The sequence below is a fragment of the Tympanuchus pallidicinctus genome, unplaced genomic scaffold (genome assembly GCF_026119805.1).
Source record: "Tympanuchus pallidicinctus isolate F22 unplaced genomic scaffold, pur_lepc_1.0 scaffold31, whole genome shotgun sequence".
NCBI lineage: Eukaryota > Metazoa > Chordata > Aves > Galliformes > Phasianidae > Tympanuchus > Tympanuchus pallidicinctus.
In genome coordinates this window covers 13,030,282-13,052,258 of record NW_026294749.1, presented here as the reverse complement: position 1 = coordinate 13,052,258, position 21,977 = coordinate 13,030,282, and the positions used below count along the sequence as shown (strand labels likewise).

General features: G+C 36.9%; 1 protein-coding gene across 2 annotated transcripts in view; it reads right to left on the bottom strand.

Annotated features, from left to right (window-relative positions):
- The window catches only part of CTDP1 (CTD phosphatase subunit 1), a 98,964-nt gene that overhangs the window by 26,289 nt on the left and 50,698 nt on the right, over positions 1-21,977 (bottom strand). For both annotated transcript variants that reach the window (XM_052697884.1, XM_052697885.1), the window contains exon 12: positions 7,952-8,142. In XM_052697884.1, coding sequence (XP_052553844.1) covers positions 7,952-8,142 — 191 coding nt within the window. The remainder of the gene's footprint in view (positions 1-7,951; positions 8,143-21,977) is intronic.

Below are 21,977 nucleotides of genomic sequence, written 5' to 3'. Positions count from 1 at the left end.
TTAGTGCCACTGATTCTAACTGAAAATGTATACCTGAAGACCACTTTTGAAAAGAAAAATGTCTTCAATCAAAGTCCGAAGTCTCCCTTCTGTCCCTTTGCTTTTTAAATCTTTTAAGGTAAGTCTGGAGAGACCAGAAATCTAACATGCTAGTAGGTATGACTGTATCATGACCTCTAGTTGATACAACTGCAAAAAGTTTGGACAGGTATTTCAGGTCTTTGTATCAAATGAAAAAAATATTGTAACAGGCTGAAGTTAAATAATTATGCAGCAATCCTCCACTATCTACCTCCTCACATTACTCGAATTCATCATAACAAGACATAATTGCATGCAGACCAAGAAATATTTTGACAGTTTTATAGCTGTAGTATTTTACTACAAGCCTAATTAAGGATAATTAAGACTATTAATCTGAGAACAGTAGTCAAAAATAGTGTGAATAGCTGGGGTGAGGACAGTGATACCGTGCTCACCCTAGAAAACACTTATTACCCACAGCATTGATTTTGTCACGGAGAAATTCTGAATAACGTAAGAGCTTTCAAGTAAAAATATTCCCAAATGGAAGCAATGTTTACAGTGCATATTCATTCAATACTGAACACGAAGTACAGAAACAAATCATGTTTTGCATGCCCAGAGAGGCCTCTTCCTTCTTAGTCTTCACAATCACTTCCAAACAGAAGTGACCTTAAAACTCTGCAGAACATCCTGCTTGTGTGAGAAGAATAAGATACACTGCCAGTGAGAGCACTTGTTTTAGGAGCTGATCCTGGATTTCAGTCTGGAATGTTTCATTGCATTTTCTAGAAAAAAGACTACATGAAGCTGTGGTAACTTTTAATTGCCTGTATCCACTATATACAAAGAACGTTGACTTCATAATTGTTAAAAATGCATTCATTCCTGTACATGTCCTCTTCGCTTGTCTGAATGACGAGAACTATTGTTATATTAAGATTAATTTGTGCCACAAGGAAGCACGCATTATCTTCCAGGTGGGCACACACACAGTGCAATACACACCTGTGTCGAAGAAGAAGGTGGTAGAAGTTTCAATTCCTGATAACTGAAAATATCCTTTTGAATTTCTACTCTTAACAGAAGCACTCCACTGACTCAAAACACACTAGTTCACACGTTGCATTACCAGCATCAGTTAAGTGTGAAGCCAGAAAAGTACCTGTGATAAGCCTGAGAAACTTTTGAGCAGTGTTTTCATTACATAAACAGTATTAATTGTTCTCTCATTACCTGAAACATGTTTTCTTCTTCTAGTTTTTGAAGTCTTCAGAAAATCAGACTAATCGTGCTAGTAACTACATACACAGACCTGGCTGTTCTGTGTAAAATGAAAAGCTTTCCCAACAACTTTAAACTTTAGAAATACAACTACCTATAAAATTGGAGCCTTAGCATATAGAAGCACATGCTTCCTCTACTTGCCCTACCTTACGAATAGGAATTTCCAGGAAAATACATCCAAAATGACAAGTGCTAACAGTGTAAATTTTCCAAGTGAATCAACACTCCTGATAATGAGGAGAGGAGGTCGTTGCTTATCAGGGATCTTCAATTCTGTACAGCTTAGGACTGCATTTGTTTTTGTTTTTTGTTTTGTTTTTTTCTTTCCCTCCTCAGTGACTACACCTTGCTTTCAGTGGTGAGTTTGGTGAGGAACCTTCTTAAAATGGATTAATGATCAGCCTTGGAGCATTCAAGTACGGAAACAGCATTTCTTTACCAAACTATAGCAAGCAACAGTAGCAATGAATATTTTGCTTGATTGTGGATGTATGATCTCACTGGCAGTATCAACAAATGGGCTATATTTGCTTCCTGAAGCTTTCCAGCTCCCTTAATTCCATGCAGAGAATTCAAGGCATTGAAATAAGCTTCAAAATTCAGACTAATTCACAAGCATCTAACTGAAATGTTGTTTCTGCAATGCAAAGACAGATGTAACAGGTTGGTGGGAACACATTTTTTAAGCTGAACCATTTTCCTCCATAATCCCACAGCCATTGCCATGAAAGGCCAACAGCCAAAAAAAGAGTAGTCTTAAAAATTCACTGAATGACCCAACTCCAATACTTAAGTGCACTTCTCAAAGTGGGAAATCTGAACGCAAAACTTACAAAAGGACTTACCTATTAGGTGTGACTAAACTCAATTCTGCAAGAAAAAGCTGTTGTTCAGAACAACCACACACCAAGAAGATTCAGGTTAGATGTCTGAAGGAATATATATAAATGAGAGCAAAACAACGTTGAATTTTTCTTTCAACAATATGTTCCTATTACCTACAGTGGGGGAATAATTGCTTACTTTATGCTTAATTCTAGAGAGAGAGAATCCTAATTTTTCTTGAATGTTCAAGAGTTGACAGAAGACAGGAGTACTGATTTTCATTTTGCAGTTACCTGCCCCTTTAAATAAAAAGCTAGGGCAAAGAAGCAATTAAAGATCATTCTTAAAAGTTAATATTATCCTTTTGTGTATCTCAGCAGACAGGTTCTTTATCAAACTGCCTGATGATTAAGTGAGCTACGCTGATGCAGCAAATGATACAGGAGGCAAGAAAAGATGAACTGGAGGCACAAATATTTAAAAATTCAGATCTTTTCCATATCATAAAGATTAAACCAACACTATATGCATCATTCAGAGAAGGATTCTGGAAGACTATACAGTGTAGTAACACTAAGACTTCACTTAATTCAGTGAGTTACACAGATGATAAAAACACAAGACTCACATTCCTTGGCAAGATGTTTAAAATCCCACAATTCATCAACTACATTTGAGACGTGCTGTTGAAAATACCTTAATTCTCAACAAGATTTACACCACATACTAATAACAGTTAGTCCTATAAAGCATTTTGAATAGAAATAGAGCATTAAAAGAAAATAAATCAGAGAAGCATGAATTACTAACATAAGGATTACTGTCTGAGAAGCACTGATATATGGAAGCTTAAGACCAAAGACTGTAAAAGTAGAATGCCTCCAGAGTGGGAGCTGAAAGAAAGTTATAGGAACAGCAGCAAATACACTGGCTCAATTAGCATGAGATGTGTCAAACAAGACTTTTTAGAAGAGTTTGCAGGAAATTTTTTTTGGCAGCAAGAAAGAAAGCAAGCAAGAAAGTGTCATTTCCATCTTCTAGCACAGTGGCTATTAAAAGAAACTGCTTTTATAGTTGGAAAAAGAAATCATATAAAAGAAGCAGAGACATTCTGAAGGAAGTGTAAAAAAAACCTTTCCTTTTAGAAATCTAGACTCTCTTGGAAATACTTCAGATGACTACCATGCTAGCTAGCAAGTAACTTCAAATACATATGTCACTCCACAAGTAACGCTTCCTATTTATTGTCATGGAAACTACAGCAGATACAAAAGAGTACAGTCATGCTATTTGAGAGCAAATTTCTATTTGAGAGCTATTTGAGCAAATTCTAAGCTACAGAACATTTTTTCAGCATGGTCACCATCATTGGCTGTGCAATTTTGCCATTCTTGAACAACGGTATGCATGCTGCATTGAACAATTCTGAGCCAGCAGAAGTGACCCACAGTTGCTGTCAGCACTGCAGAAACACACCACCCACCAGCTCCCTGTGCTCACATCCATCGTTTGGTCTCCATAAATGTTCAGCAAGTACTGATGAATGCCAATTGGTGCCATTTTTTCTGCATGGAGGAATTCAGGGACATGCCTTTGCTCTTTACGTGCCAGATGCCATGTTGTCAGACTGTCCCTCTGCTGCCACCTGCTGCATTGCCACAGATTGTAACAGAATACTTATAGAAAGGTTCAAGCTGTGCTGCCACGCTGCTACCGCTCACCTCTGATCTCACGGGTCAAAATAATAACATAGGAGATTACTTTAAGACAGCCCTTGCACTTTTTTCCTGAATTGTAACATAAGCACAGAAACTCATAATCTATATGCAAAATAGAAGAAAGCATTTCAGAAAATAAACTACTCTCAAAGCATAAAAAGTACGTGATTCTTAGAAGCATGTTTTCACTATCAGTCAGGAATATCAGCTAGTCTGGACTGATGCAAAAATTACCAGCAAGAAATTTTGCTAAAGGAAACATTTCACTGATTCATTTCAGCTTCTATAAAGGAAGCTTAATTTTTGCAAGAAAACAATGTTGCTAATGAATCAGATATTACTTCTGGTTATTAGAGTTCTTCTATTTAGTTATCATACTTCCCTCTTAAGAAAAAAACCAAAAAAAAAACCAAAAAAAAAAACATGTTCCAAACGCACAAAGTAGTGAATCTTCTATTCCAAAACAGAGTCAGCAGAACAATTAGACTTCACAGATGTTTTACAGAGGCTGAAATTACTTGAAGGAAACACTGCAGAAACACAGGACTTGGCACTGTGATTTGACAACAACCAGAAGTTTTAAAAAAGACACGGCACAAAGCTCCTGCTAATGAACTGAGAAATCACAGGATCAACCTAGGTTTGAAGAGACCTTCAGATTATCAAGGCCAAGCATTAACCTGATCTCCTGAGTCTCATCGCTGAACCACAGCTCTTGTACCACCTCTGAGTGTATTACAAAAGGTCTGATGCATGCTGAGTCTACATAAGATCAGCTGCTTCATTGAAGCTTTTCATTAACTATTTCCAAGATCTTAGTAGCATTAGTAGGAAGGCAAGCACATGGCAATAGTTGTATTTGCTGTTCAGAGCACCACTTCCCATTGCAGATTTCCAGAATCTAGAAACTAAACCAGGCAAAAATCTCACCATACACATTTCACTTGGCAAGTTTTCTTGACAAGACTGTTTCACACTCCTGTCCATTCTACCAGATATATTCTTCTGACATTGCTTGCTGAAGTCAGGCACCTGTCTGCTTCAACAAACAGTGGATCAAAGCTCTAAAAGCAGTTCCTCTATTCCAGAATACCTTCTACAAGCAACAGCTCAGAATAACACAAACTGCATAAAGATCAAGAAGATTTAAGAATAAAAACTCATTTAACTCACTTTGATTTTCTGAATAAAAGTAACTTGAAGATGTGTTTTATTGCTATGCAGTTCATAATTGCAAGAGGCAGATCAAACATGATTAATATGAACTATGTTATTTTTAAATCAGACAATATGACTGCTTGGTCTATGCAGTATCCCTTTAACATGACATTTGTGAGATAAATGCAAGCATTTCATTGACTTATATAAGAAGCAGGGACTAAAAGAAAACAAAAATCACCCCATTTGCCATCAATATGATAACTTTCAATGTGTCATATGAGTGAGGGAAACTGTAATGATATTCTGTAGATTTCCAGACCAAAGCCTAGCTAATGCCAGTCTAATAACAATAATAGAAGGGCTAGATTTCTATACTAAAATGCTACAGTCTCCATGTCAGTAACTACTGACAAGGTATAAGTGGAGCATTACTTACAAGAGATCTACAGTCTCTGCAGGCTGCTTCTCTTGTAGGAACAAGATGAGCTACAATATGGAAGTATTGGATCATGGAAAATATTTTTCTTCATTTAAAAATATAATTCTGGAGACATCAATAGCTAAAATATGAACACAAGAGCGATCACGGCAGATGTGAAATAAAAGGCCAGTTCAAGGCCTTTAAATAATTGGGAATAGTTGGTACTGGCCCCTACAACATGAACCCTTTGTTTACTTAACATGGCAAGAGGTAACGGTGCTCATAGCAACAAATAAGTTGCAACTCCAGGCTATGTAACTGAGCAGAAAAAAATGAAAATTACAGCCTTGCACCCCAAGGACACCAGTTTTCAGAACAGAAGTTTTAAGCTTGCCAGAACTTGCATAGTGCTTCATTTTCAGCCAGGAGGTAGTATTTCTGTGCAGTGGACTAAGGTCTTGGGGTTTTAATCCTACTCTTTAACTGTTTTTACATTATCCCTCTTGCACAGTATATCATTAGCACCTATAACACCAATTGACCATGAAGACATCAATGTAAAACTTAAAACTAAAAATGTAACTAGGATGACAGAATCATGCAGTATTTCCTGACTTGTAGACACTGAGTCAGCATCTGAACTTGCACTTTGTGCATATGTTTGCTAGCACTCCATTCAGGTTCAATCTTGGATGCAACTTAACAAAATGACAGTGGTCTTCTTAAAAAGCAGAAAGGTCAAAAATAGAAAACCTACATAGGAAGCCTCTCAAAGACTTTATTCTAGCAGCAACACTACTAGATACACACATGGCTTTGCACTGTTTTGAGTGCAGAAACACTTCTTATCCACGCTCACTTACAAGCTGTCCTAAGTACAGCAGAAGTTAATTACAAATGTACTTGCTCTTTGTAAAGCAAACATGAGGAAAAGTATTAGAAAATAATCCTCAGCATGTTCTTTTTTTTCTTTTCAGATAAGTTAACAGAGATATGCCACCAAGTCTTGCTACTTCAAACGGAGTTCTAACAATATTCGTCGTTGGGTTGTCTTTCTTCTTCCAAACTCCACTCAGGAGGCAATTTTTTACAATTCCAATTTAACTATATGAAATGGACTGAACTTTTATACCTTTCTTATGCCTAACAGACTTTTTTTTTTTTTTAAACAATGTTCATTATTAGCAATATCAATGATGAACTAAATGGTTTGTGCAAATTTCCCTACGTAGCTCATTTTCGGAGAACCCCTGACACAGTGCAACCAAAACTTCCTGACGAGTACTGCTGTAACAAATTATGTGGTATTTTTCTGTTTCTCTCACATATCATTTGTGTGGTAGAACATAACTGAAACTCATGACTAGCTCTTATTGCGTGGAATCCAATAACTTTTACTTGGATTGTGATGCTTGCTTTGATCTGTAAGCCAATGCCTCTGATTTATCACTGGATCACAAAAGTCAAAATAATATAAATCACTTAATTCCTAACCTGAAAAGTTTTTAAAAGGTTTAATAAAAATGGACAAAGTGAATTCCTACTTGATGGATCCATAAATGATTGCTTGCTTGAAACCTATGGAATTTATTCTTAAGCCAAAGAAATCTACCCACAGACAATAGTGAGCAAAGTCTCTTTACCCACCAGTAAGGAAAGCTATTAGTTTATGTCAGCTATTCAGTTTCAATAAACAACTAGAAACAATTGTAAGTGAGCAGAAAAACTCCAGTGCACGTCTAAGTCATGTTTGCATTTTTAGTGCTTGGTGGTACAGGATGACAACCCTGCAGTTGTAAATTAAAACTAGTATGAAATTAAAACTAGTAAATTAAAACTAGTAAATTAAAACTTCCATCTTATATTGTCCTCTCTGCATTGTTTTTCTCTGTGTTCTTAGGCTTAAAAACTTGAGAGACTGCAGACTGAGAACCATTAAACAATATAGTTAAAATAGACACTTAATTATCAAGTTTCGGATCACCTGCAAATTGGCTGACAGTCATTAGTCAACTATAGTGGGACATACAAATCATTCTTGCAAAAGAGACTAGTATGTTTAGTTTAGTTTTTAAGGGACTAAAGCATAAAACCATCTTAACCTCATTTTTATCAATTTCCCATTGAAAAACTCTCCATAAGGCAGAACTAAAAAAATAGTTTCTCAAAACTGTTGGGAAAAAAACCCCTCACCCAAAGTAACACTGCAGATTACACTGTCTAACATCTGATTCGAGATTATGACTACTTAAAAATTGGCACAGTTTAGCGATCTTCAGTTCTTTCAAAACAGATGAGACTCTGGTTTTCAACAGATAGTTATTACGACCATTTGTTTTAACCAATCCCAAAACACTGCAGGAACAAGCATGACAATTTCACATACTTACAAAAAAAAAGTTAGCTACAAACTAGGGTTGACAACAAAGACTACGAGGTCAAGAAACATACTGAATAATGCTGGAACACAATGAAACATCATTAACACTTCTCTTTATGTTCAACAGACTCATACCTGGGTACACTGCCTGTTAAGCTTTTTTCACTTGATGATGATGATAATGATGACGACGACGACCGAGGTCTCGGATCCGTTTTCACTCCTGTAGCCTCTGTTGCACTAATCTGAGGTTTTTCACCCTTCTCTTCTGGCTTTTTTTTTTCACTATCACTTTCATCACTGCCTTCTCCTAAGATGTCATCAACCTGCCAAAGAGCAAAGAGTCAGTGTGTCCTCTAACAGGCTTTAATACAGTCAATATTACATAACTATTAGACAGTTAAGTAAACATTAAGAGTATGCTTCCAGTTGTCTTGACTTTCTCCATGAAAATTCAAATTAAACACAAGCACACAAGTACCTTAAAAGCAACTTCTGAAACAGCTCCAGTAGCATTCTATTCAAATCAAATATATTTAGTCTGTTTAACTTGACAGATACATCTATATTCACATGCAGGATTCAGTCACATACCCTTAATTATAGTAACACTGAAGCTGTAAATAAGAAGCATAATATGGAAAAAACGTTGTCTTTTATCCACAAAATGGATAGTATTTTGTACTGTCACAGCATGTATTTATATGCCTAACACAAGTGCTTCTTTAAGACTCTGGCTAATGACTATGCACATACTTATCTATTTAGGAATATCTGGAAGTAACTTCAAAAAAGTGCATTTCTAAATATCTCACTATGAATGGAATTAAATGCAAAGAATCCTGCTGTAACCTATTTGTCTGCTCATGCTAATTAATAAAGGCAAGTCTATGAAAACATTTAGCCACTTCATGGAGCAGTTGTTTCCTTTTCTGAAAACTCAGCACAAGATTTCAGACTCTCTCCAAATCACATCCATTAGCTCCATCATGTCCAGAACTAGTGAAATTAACATTAAAAGCAAATCATGCTCATGATCTGATCATGAGACACCGAGCTTCACTTTTAGTCAGCATGAACACTGACTTCAGAAAAAGATGAAAACGTGAGAAAATGTGTGAGGATCCCACAGGAAAACATGGAAAGAAGCTGAGTGTACTTATCTATGGATATTGTTATTTTCCAGAAAGCAGTTTCTCCCTCAGCCTAAGCTGAAATATCTCTCTCAGTTCTCACTAATGCCATACCTGCTTTATCCATATACAAACATGCTCAGAAAGAGTTTACATTGGTTTGTAATGGATAATTCCAAAAGGCAAATAAAGGCTGAGAAATAAGAAGGCAAAAAAAAAAAAAAAAAAAGCGAACTCTTGCAAATGCTCTACTGCAAATATTGCAGAATTAAATAATTTTTCATGGAAAAATCTCAAGAGACATCTTGCAAGCAAGGAGGGAGAGAAAACAGGAAATACAGAATTTTGTTAATAGCTGAAAGAAAATGCTGTTTCTTTTTCCAGCATTTAGAGCCAGGCAACATGCAGGACCCAGTAACAGTGAAGATGCTCAATAGCATCAAATGCAACTTCAACAAACACGTAGGTGACTCCCAGGGAGCTCTTCCTGATGACTTCAGAAAGATAGAATATGTAGCAATAATCTTCAGGCCCCTGACAAACAGATGGATTTGGGGGTTTATCATCTTTCCACAAGGTGTAGTCACAGCTGCTCCTACCTGACTGTTGTAATGCTGCTCGAGTTGACAACAAACTGGTTTTAAAAGTCTGTGCTATGCTTAGATAAAGTGAGTTTCAAACAAAGTAATTGGTTAGATTCTCAGATCAACAGTTGGTTTTCCATTGGTATTACAGTTTCTGGGATGAGATCAGAGACCTTTACTAAGAAGGCAACCAGGGTACCAACATCCAGCAACTGACAGTGAGAGGACAGCAGAGATGTACAGCTCTGAACAAACTACTTTCCAGCAAGACCAGTATTTAAAACTGCAGAGCTTCATTACTAAAGCAGTGTTTTTCCAGAAAGATGTTTGTCACAGATGTTTCACAAACTGACACTGTATATTTATTTAAAATACTTTGTACAAATGATTTAGCCAAACTAGCACTCCAGCTATTGCTATGTCTTTTTTATTTCACACTTCACAAGGATGACATTTCTTGCAAGTCAAGAACATCACTTAATCTGTAGAACCAGTAAGTTACACTAACTTTCATGTCGTATTTCACTGAAAAGCATTTAAAAATGCACGTGTGAGCTACATAAATACAGCCAATTTTGAAAAATGACTGCTTATGAAAATAATCAGTAAGGGATGATCCTTAGAAGCCACTTAAATTAGGATGGCATCCAAACTGCACACTTAAGTAATGTAACGAAACAGCCAACTGTGCTAAAAAATATCAGGACAATCATTTTCATCTTTCAGAATTCCTATTCTGAAAAGAGATTGAAGCCCTTCATTCAAAGAAATTGATAGGCTAAAAAATCCCAAACATTAATATTTAAGCGACACGTACCTAGCTTCTGCTGCACTGCATTTATTTTACTGCTCTTCCAATGAACTGAATAACAGAGTCCCAATGTTTCTGGTCAGGCTAGTATGTCTACAATTCAAACATGACCTGAAATGATTTCTTGTAGAGTATCTTGAACTGTACATAAGTAATTGAGATATGATAGGACAGAAGTGTTAAAAAGAAGTTATAAAAGGTACATGATGCCTTTTATTATTAGTTTTTGAATATCTTGAGTTATATTGCTAGCATCCTGCAACTCCAGTGTACTCAGAAGTGTCCCTAAGAATCAAACCAGTTCAGTGTTCAGGGCTGCTTTGGCTTTTTTTTTTTTTTTTTAAAATGCAAAACGTATTTTGGGATTGGTATCTCCTTAACATCTGAGTGATCCGTATGAAGATGAATTATTTGTTACAAAATGGAAGGAATTAGCTGTTTGCACTTACACGTTATTTCTGAACTACAGGACACAAACTGTACAGTGCAGTAAGTATACTGCATGTGGTTTGTAAATTTTCAAGCAAATCTGCGTAACAGAAAATGCAGAAGATGGTGGCTTTTAATTCTATCATCATTTATTTCTAAAGCATCTGAAGCCACATTTGCAACACAGCTAGCCCTGAGACACACGCATCTTCAAAATGCTGCTGATCATCCTAGTTTTGCCAGAATGAGCACTTCTGTTAGCACTTGGATTTCTCTTCAGAGCACAGAGGCAATGCTGCCAAAAGACGTTCTTCCCCTGGAGAAAGAGTTTGGCCTGCTCTGTGGAATATGAGAAGTCTCCCTAGAGGACAGATGGCTTGTTTTCATACGCCCTCATAATTCTTCATTTGATCCCATTATCTTTCCAACCCTTCCTTTACTTCCAAGATCCCATTCTGCTTTATCCCAAACCATGTTCTTTTAGCAGGACAGTGAAGTTTTAATACCCATTTCACATTAAACGCAATAGAAATCAGGAGCCTATTAGGAACTTTAACGCAGTAGTAGAAATGAGAAGCAACAGAAATGAGACGGGGGAAAAGTGACATCAAATAACTGTGAATTCCAAGCAGTACTTCTGCGTCTATACGATCAATGGTAAATGATAGCAGTGGGCTGTAAATCAAACCAGGCAGAACAACAGTTCCATCTTCTAGCAGCTGGGAGTTGAACTTCTTACTGTGGTAGCACAGAGCTATGAAAACAAAACTTCTAAATACTAATACTTAAAAACTTGAGCAAAATCAGGTGTTGGTTAAATAACTTCTTTCAGAATAAATTGTCTATGATGACTCCTTATTTTAATGTTGAGATGCCTTCTACTAGAATTCAGTATTAGTCTAATTTTTACAAACACTTTTAAATACACTTTTTACATACACATCAGTTTGTTGCATTTCACACTTGATAAAAAAAGCTGAGTTCTACAATCTCTCTTTCAATGTATCTTTTTAATTTCTAGCGAAGAGAGTAGCAAAATAGAAGCATAACAACACTGAAGGGTCAAGGAAACGAGAAGGAAGCATAAAAACAGAATTCTACTAAAATTCCAAAGGCAAAGAAAGCTCTTATAGAAAAAGAAATAGTATCAGAAGCTGGCTGCAGTTATTTTTATGGCTATAGGCAAACACTTCTTTTCACACAGCAAAAAAATCTGCAGCAGAATCCTTAGGGTATTTATGATAAGCTTTCAGAGCAACCAATTAGTTATGAAGTAAGAAAACCACAGCGAGGCAGAGCTCTTTTATCTCTGCCCTCAATACAGTCATATTCTAGGAAGATCCAAACCCAGCAGGATGGGTAGTTTCAAAAATCCACACATCAGAGCTATCAGAAAGACTGGTTTTGTAGGTAACTATGGAAGCTGCAAATAGCAGGACAGTTAATCACAAGCTTTGAATGGTCTATCGCTTCCTTGCAATACTGCACCTCCATAAAACTCAGCAAAAATAAAGGAAAACAAAACCTGAGAAGACAACAAATGTGCCTGGGTGACTCACTCACTGCTCAGTAAAATTTTTTGACAATCAAAGCAGAACTCTACAATCAAGTTAGAATTAGATGAGTAGCAAAAGAATGTAAGTTTGTTCAGTAAAAAAAAAAAATAATAATAATAATAATACTTTCTACCACAGTTTAACTGGTCATGGAGTTAAGGCAGTAGTTTCAGAACCAATCTGCAAGTTGATTCACAGCAAGAAATAGATCAGTTGCGAAAGACCAAACAGAACAGCACCTAAAGTGTAAATATCAAATTACAGGGGAAAATTAGGGGAAAAAAAAAGGACTAGTTCATCAGAAAATAGGAGAGAAATTTGAAGAAAAAGAAGTTACAATTTCTGCAGGCAAGTAAAAGGAGCAGATGCAGAGGAAAATGATTAGAAGAAATGACTGACTGCCCTCACTACAATTTCTACAGCATAAAAGCTGTACCTTCTGAAGAAGGAACTGGAAAACTACTGCAATAGCAGAGATAAAAATGTATAAAGTTCTCTACAAGTTTATAAATACATGAATATACATTATAATCCACATATATAATGTTCCCATATATAACATCTACATATACTATATAGATGCATATACAGAGATAATAAAAATATTCTGTATATAAATACCTCCATAAAATATTTGTATAATTTTATGTAGCACATAACTTACGATGTCTTTCGCAGGGAGCTGGGGGGAAGGTGGAATTTCACTACTTAGAGTTTGGATGAATGAACAGTACAAGTAAAAAAAAAATAATGTGGTAAACACAAAAACCAGAAAAAAGGTTTATTTATAATTTTATCATAATAAATTGAGCACTGGATCAAACATATGAAACAATCACTTTATCAATGAAGGGATTAGGAGAGGGAAGAAAAAAATAGTGATGACAGGCTTTGGGTGCTAAAACTAAGATTAGTGGTCCAGACAGAAAACAGCACCGACCAGAAGTTGCCTACCAGAAATAACAGCATAAAGGACTGGAACAAAAAGAAAGGAAAAGTGTATAAAGCAGAATTCTTGACAATCAGCATACAAGGACAGTAAAAGAGAATCTAAAAAAACACCAGCTCAAAAAATGTTGATTTTCAAACTGAATAGCTATAAAAAAAAAAATCAGCATTGATAGTCTGGCTTTCTACACAAAGGTATTTTAAAAATGGAACTGTATTTTATTTATATTGTTTTCTTGATATAAATTATAATTACTATAAGAACCAAGAGTAGGAATAACGTATAAAACAATAGTTTTATTTCTTTCAATTATTCATTCGGTCACCTTTGTAAGCTGAGATTCAGACGTTATACTTGTCTGCAAAACAAATGAAGCCCACAACATAAAACAAAACCAGCTTCTTCACTAGCAAATGAGAATAAAACATTTCACTGTGCCTTTCTAATACAACAGCATTAACAATAACCAAGACTCCACCCATTACTGCTTTGTTCTTCCGCAGCAGCAGCACTTGAAAAGCAATCAGCTTTCTCAAAATGTGTTCTGTAAAATATATCTTATCTTTTCTAAATACCCTGTGGCACATTTGGAAAGGAGTGGCACTCAGGGATCCTCATGGGTCCCTTCCAGCTTCAGACACTGCGTGACTCCATGATATTTCTGTGAGGGAGGTGTTCCCTTTTTTCTCTATCCACAGACAGCTCTTCTGGTTTAGGGAGCAACCAGATTTCTGACTTGCATAAAAAGTCAGACCTTTACACTAGAACAGAAGTATATCTGTAATGAGTGCTTCCTGCTCGCTGTGATGTGGAATTCTGCTTATCCAACGTTACTGATCTGCAAACATAACAATTAGCAGCCTCCAGTAAAGTCTATCAGTTACAGTATGAAAAAAGCAATTGTGAGGAAAAAAGCTTTAAGCCTTGGCTCTTCACTGAGAATAGCTGCTACAATCAAATTTGAGTCTCCTGAAAAGAATCATTCCTCACTTAGAACACTGAAGGAACTTCCTTCTTATTAGTAAACAGCTTTTCAGTTCCATAAGGTTGATCTCCACTGTACAGCTTACTTTTGCAACATCGCATTCATTTTTCATCCAGTATCACCTTATCCTGTCATTAAACAAAATACAAATGTAGTAAGATATGGTCAACTAAGATCCCTCCCTCCTCTGCAAGTTTACATGGAAGGCCTCATAAAACTTCCTAGAAGAGATGGAGATCTCGTGACTGAGCTACTTTGCCATACTCTACAGCACTTGTATGATTTAGCAGCAAGATGTTAAACACAAAAAAGATTAGCATCACAAATTTTATTCCAAATATGTTAGCTAACATTAGTTATCTTTTTTTTTTTTTTTGTTTATAAAAAACTTGTTTTGTAATTTTTGTCTCACCTAATGGAATAGCTTCTTATGTATATTCTTATTAACACTTATTTGCCATTTATGATCAATTACTTGAGAATCAGGACATTACCTTCCATACCTTTAAGAACATCTAGTAAGACTTCTAAGATGCTGTGAGAAAAGATATTATGACATGATGCATGGGCATAATTACACTTTCCTACAACACAATGAAAGTGTGTACTAGGAGATCTGGACTTGCACTTTGAAAGAAAATATTTTGTTCTGTAAAAACGTCACTATGTCACTCCTCAGTATGTAAGATTTAAGGGATAACATGCACTGCACATCAGTCTCATTTCTTCTGGGCAGTCATAGAAAATATAAGAAACAACAGCAAGTTCTTCTTTCTTTGGCATCACAGTGTTTTCTCATTTCAAATTTCTGACTTGATTTCTAGTCCCATACTACCCACACACATGGGTTCAATGCTCCTTGGTCTCTTTGTGTACAGATTTTCTCCTCTGTCACAATTAACACAGGCTCATTCAGAAGGTGGTGAATCAGTAAAATAACAACCAACAAAAAAGCAGTTTTGCTTACTGATATCATATGTGATTTGATGTTCCTATTTAAATCTCCCTCGCATAATGAAAATTTTAGTATTAACCTGTTTTTAATAAAGTATGTTGGAATGCTTCATGTTTGAATATCATACCTGGCACCTCTATTATAATCAACAAGGCCAGCTCCAAAAGTGACCTATTTTATTATGCTGGCCTATAACAGCAGAGACAGATGTTGGTGGTATAGCAGTAAAGGTTGAATCTTCCCACCAATATTACATAACATTTTGCTTCTGTGTTGCCTCCTCCTTGGAGACTTCAATGATGAGGCTGGACCAGAGCCCGAGCAACCTGACCAAGCTGTGGATGCCCCTGTTCATTTCAGGGGAGTTGCACCAGATGACCTTTTAAGGTCCCTTCCAACTGTAAGGACTCTATGATTTTATGAGGGATGGTAGCAGAAGGGCAGTCTGCCAAAATAGCACATAGCTTGGAAGCGTGTATGAAACAAAGGTGTGCCACTGAATTCATCCACGCAGGAAAAACGCACCCACTGACATTCATTAATACTTGCAGAACATTTATTGAGACGAGTGAATGCTGCCACAGTGAGGCAGTGGGCAATGCATTTCAGCAGTGGTGACAGGGACACGAAGGACAGGCCCCTTCCTGGACAGCCATGCACATTTTTATGAGCACTCTCTTGTTCACTGCTGGTGAAAATGGTGGTGACTGCTGAAAAACTGCTTTGTAGCTGAAACTGTGCTCTATCAAGTAATGCTATTGCGCTCTATCAGTTGTAATTTATACACCTTCCCTTCAGAGACACTTGTAAAGAAGTTTAGATGGTCTTAAATTCATGTTCCTCGTTCTTTCAGGTTAATATGCTTTTTATTTAATGCTTACCAGCTGTCATCTATTGTATAACACAAAAGTACCAAATCTTGCATTCAAATTTCTAATATTTTTCTTGCAAAGCTACAGATACTTTAAAAGACAGACCAGTGGTCTGCAAAGTAAAAAACCACACAATCAGAAAAGTTTTATTTTGTTTTAAGCATAAATGGTTTATGTGGAAAAACTAAAAACTGAGTTTTCTTTGACTATCACCCAGAATTCTCATTATTAATAAAATCAGTATTGTTAAGACACTCCACCAACAGTGTACAAGTGACATTTAAATGCTATTAAGTGCAAGCACCAGGAAGCTTTTGCCTTGAACAACACAGTCTGACAGATGGAACAAAAATAAGTGGCAAGAGACACTAATTAAATCTCCAAAAAACATTTCCTTCTGTAGACATCATAGTATTCTCACAGAAATTAGACTAACTGGGCAGCAATGCAAACTATCTATAGAACCCATACCCATATAAGCATACTGCTCTCTGTTGAACTGCAGTATACTTAAGTCCTTTACTTTGAAACACACTCTAAATCTTCCCCTGCTCCACAAAGGTTTTTTCTTCTCTTAGTACAATTTATAAAGGATGCAAACTCTCTGTACATCTGGTTGTGATAGGAGAAAGACCTCAAGCCCACGCTCCATCGTCCAGTTGTCATACGTAGTTACTTCTTACAGCATTTCCTTATATAAGTTGCCATTCTGCTTCTCTAAGTTTGCAGATATTTTTTCTCTAATTGCATCCAAAGCAAGTGTTTACACTGACAATTTAAAACAACCTGAAGATTCCTCAAACTACCACAGAACTTGGGAATATCATCCTTCCTCTTACTACAAATATGATATAACTTCTATTCATTTCAAACAACTTTGAATAGATTGCTTCTAGTGTTTTTTTTTTTTTTTAAAGCTCCAGATATGCTTTGAGAACAGACAGATAGGCTGTTGTTTAAGAGAGGTAGTACAGGCAGAGACGAAGTGATCAGAATTCCCTTTCTAAGCATAGATACTGAACCCTCTTGCAGCACTTGGAACAGATCCCACTGCAACTGAACAGAGCTGAATGGCTGGGTAGCAGCTCTACTGAAAAGGCCCTGGGTGACAGCAAACTAAACTAGGGTCAGCAGTACCTTAGCAGTAAGGAAGGATAACAGCCACCTCTGTTCTTGAGCCTAGGACTTACATACAAAACAATAAAAATGGTAACTGACACCACGGCATTCTTAGCTATGAAAAACTTAAAGCAGTTATTCCTTGAATTACTAACACATACTTCAAAATGCAGCCTTCTCTTTTACCTGTCTACACTTTTCTCTCCATTCTCTCCCAGTGTGTGTAGGCCTATTTAAGATGTGGGCAGAAACTAGCTGCTGAATAGTTATGTAGAAAAAGGAGGAGTGGTCCTGTCACAGACCACATTTCTTCCCATTTTAACTGTAAAACTCAAGAGACAGAACGAACATAATTGGTTCATGCTCTTAACAGCCTAGAACTCTTTGCCAAAACGAATTTTCTGGTATTCTAGCATCCTGTACGCCCAGTTCCCACTACTTCTCTCATAACATTGCCTTATAATTTAATAGAAATCACCATCGGTTCTCTTTTTTCAGTCCAAATGTTTTTCTTTCTTAAGACACTACCCCTATTTGTACCATCTTCGTATTTCCTTTCCTCCAAATGTTTTCACCAAGAAAAAGGAGAAACAGTTTCTCTCATAATGGATTTTCTGAACTGCTACTACACTGGAATCAGTGCACAAGAAGAAGGAGCTAAATTGGAGAAAATACTTTAGCTTTTGCTTTAGCATATATTCTCAGAGGGTTTACAGAAAATGAAAGCATTTCAAAAGTAATGATCAGAACTTGAAGTATTTATACCACAAATGCAATTTTCAGCATTTGATGTCATATGTGAGCTGTTTTCAAACTCTCAGATAGAAAGCAAAAGACTACTGCATTAGCTTTCCAAAAGGGAAACATTTTAAAGTCCTCTAACATTTTACTGATGACTCTCCAAGCACACTTCAGAAGTCTAATAGGAGTTCAGTTTGCTCACAGGCTTGGGGACATAAAACTTTCTAAAACACTGTTCCAGTAAAAGTTCCCCTGATAATTCTCACAAGGAACATACCAAACTAACTTAGACCACACATTCACATGATCTATTCAGAATAAACACCTGTTCTCTGTATAAGATTCCTCTTTTATTTATTTATTTATTTATTTTTTACAGTCTTAATTCCAGCTTTATTTTATTCTATAAAGCAAAGTTCTTCTCCCCTTTATCTTACTTTTTAAATATCACCAAAGGTCATTCTAGAACTACTGGAAATGATTTTTTTTCTTTTACTGACACTGTGTATTTTTCTGTAAAAACTCTAGTTTGAATCTTCACTGGCTCTACACCTTGCTTTAATACTGCAAGCTTTCTTCTACTAGCACAGTATCAAACATTAAACTTAATAAAACTTTCACTCCTGATCTGACACTTGAATGTCATTTCGAATAAAGTTATCAAGATCATGAATTTACACCATTTTTAGAGGGAAGCAGGGTACTGAAGTTTCACTTCACCTTCACAATTTTAGAAGTCGTATTTGCTTTTTCTTACAAAGCCAAATAAAAACACAAATTACTGGATGAAAACTGGACACTGAAAAGGAGATTTCCTTTATCCCAAGATTCTTCTGCTCCCATCGATAACATCACTGAGGATCAAGCTGAAACTACACATTTAACAAGTAGGTATAAAGTTTAAATCTAGGTACAGATGTCCTGGCCTTACAAGAAGACCTTCAGAAGCAAGCATGGCAATCAGTTTCAGCATCCTGCAACTAGACTGGAATATCTGATTCTGTGGTGAACAGGTAACCTCAGTGATATTAACAGCTCATTTATTTACCTTTGAGTACCTTTTTAAGGTGGGTTACTGCCTAGCTACACCAGTTCCCTGCCCCTTTTCGCTTTATGTCTACAGAGGCACCCATGCCAGAACAGTATATGAGACGAGACATAGAATGTAGATAAGGATCTCTATTAAATGTACAGCCACAACTTGAATAGTGGAAACCTGCAGATCAACGACTTGGAAACCTATGGTTAGGAGTGTTATCATTGCTTGTGACCAATTTAATTTAACTGATGGATCAAACCATCTGCTTTTATTGTATCTTACTGGTATTATCAGTAGATTACATTAAACATAGTTCAATTTGTGTCCCTGAGTAACCTTCCAATTTTTTCCACAATTGTTAATCTTAAAACAAAAATCCTGTAGTGGAATAAAAGAACCATGCTTTAGTAACCTTCCTGACTTAAAGCTTAGGCAAAACCTTGGAAGAAAGAGCTGGTGAGTAAACCCACAAGTAATACAGACAGTCCTTAGCAAAAATTCCACACTTTCTTTGTGTATAAAGAAGCATTATCTAAATAAGAAGAGATCAGAAAATCTAGAGAAATACCTGTTGATGCCAGAAGAGTAAGAAATGGAGCAACACCAATATACTCTTATCCCAGGCAACAACAAACTGGTAAAATCCAGAACTGCCTACAACTGTTAAAAGTAGCAGAAGTGGATACTTCAGGGATGCCTGCAAACAGGCACTAGAAGAGCACCCATCTCATAAACCTTTATAAGTAACTGAGGAAAAAGTCATACCACATCTGCACGTAACCTGCCAATATGCAATAAAAAAAGCTTCATTTTACAGTTCCACAAGTCTCTTCCATCCCTCAAGCTATTAGCTAGGGCGTAGTTCTGCCAGAAGTCATAATACTTCTCTTATTCTTAAGTACTTACCGAGAGACATGCAAAACTAGACTAGTGATCATGACTTTTGTTAATAAAAATGATCCAATTTACTAACAAAAGAATACTTGTGAAAGGATTTTAAATATGATTAAAAAATGACATGAAGTTAGAAATCTTACCGTATTATTAAAACAACACCTTGCAATTTGAGAGGGCACACTGCCTAAACCCTGAGTTGTTTCTTTTGATGCATCTCAATGCCAAAGGAGGCAGCCAGCAGCAAGATGCTAATGAAGTGCTGAGAGCAGCACAGTAACATTATCAGTGAATCATCCCTGGTACTGGTGGATGGTAAGCTAGATATGAGCCAGGAATGTGCCCTCGCAGCCCAGAAAGCCAACTGTATCATGGGATAAATCAAGAGAAGTGTGGCCAGCAGGCCAAGGGAGGTGATCCTGTCTATCTCTATGCTGGTGAGGCCTCACCTGAAGTACTGCATCCAGACGTGGAGGCCTCAGTGCAGAAAAGAATATGGACCTGCTGGAGGGCATCCAGAGGTGGGCCACAAAAATGATCCAAGAGATGGAACACCGCCCTGCAGGACAGGTTGAAAGAGCTGGGACTGGTCAGCCTAGAGAAGAGAATGCTCCATGGCAACCTGATAGCAGCCTTTCAGTATCTGAAGGGAGGCTGTAAGCAAGGAGGGGACAGAGCCTTTAACAGGGTCTTTGGTAACAGGACAGTGGGAAGCAATTTCCAGCTAAAAGAGGGAAGATTAACACTGCACATAAGGAAGAAGTTTTTTACAATAAGGATGGAGAAGGAACTGGAACAGGTTGCCTAGGGACGTGTTAGGTGCCACATCCCTGGGACATTCACACACAGTCAGACTGGATCAGGCTCTGAGCAACCTGATCTAGCTGCAGACGTCCTGTCATTGCAGGGGAGTTGGACTAGACCACCTTTAAAGTCCCCTCCAACTCTAAGGATTCTATGATTCTATACAGCTTCTGAGCTCCAATCTTGGTTTTATTATGTTACAAAAAAGAATGGACATCTGTGAATAAATGTAAAGTGTTAAAAAAAAAAAAAGTGTAAAACCACCATTCTGCCCACTCTTGCTTCCACCATTTGCTTGCTCAAAGCAAGCTTTCTCTGCACCAAGAAACACAAACAAACAAAAAATCCACGGACAATTATCTCATCTCTCTCACAGAGTTTATACCCTCACGCATTCTGTAGAGGACAGTGCCCAAACTTAACAAGCAATGGGTTTCCTAGATAACAAAGACTAAGATTAAGTGCAATCTCTCCAGCAGATATCATGTTGCTTGACACAGAGGTCAATAATTTTAACTTAAGTTTAGCATAAGCATTACCAGACATCAGCTGATAGTAACAAACATTTGGGAAAACTATTTCTGAACTGGCTTAACTGGAAACTCAGAGAAAATGGCAAAGCCAAGACAGTTTTGAAATGGTTTCTGTTGAACTAGGCAACGTGACTGCAAACAGATTAAAGTGTGTATCTTAATCTGCATGACTAAAGCATGAGGCTTTTAAACAGAGTAGTAAGCAACACAAGCACTGTACAAGTGCCCTGCATAGCCAGACCACTCATTCCATGAGTAATTTTGGAGATTAATAACAAAAACAAATTACTTAAAAACAACAACAACAACAACAACAACACAAAGCACAACAACAGATAATCCCAGGCACTAAAACGTGGTTGGTTTTACAAGAGGCCAGCTCCATATGAAGCCAATGATTATCAGGTGGGGTTTGAGATTATTGCTGTGTTGCAGTAGGCCAGCTGTATCCAGCCTTCAATACTTCTGTGATGAAGCAAGTTCGATGCTGGAGCACTAAAATATCTGAGACAGGCAGCTGTCTGTGCTCATCACAGGCAGCAGTATCATCATGCTTTCTATGAGGAGCGAGAGATAATATTGCCTACAGCTCAATCCCTGGCAAAGAAATGGTATGTAAGCTCACATACAAAGAAACCAGAACTACGGAGATTAACAATTACATTCTATCAAAATAAAAATTTAATACTGCTGTAGTAGACAGTTTTAGCAGCATGGCTATTCTGGTCATTATTCCTTTTGTGAGTGTATCACAGCA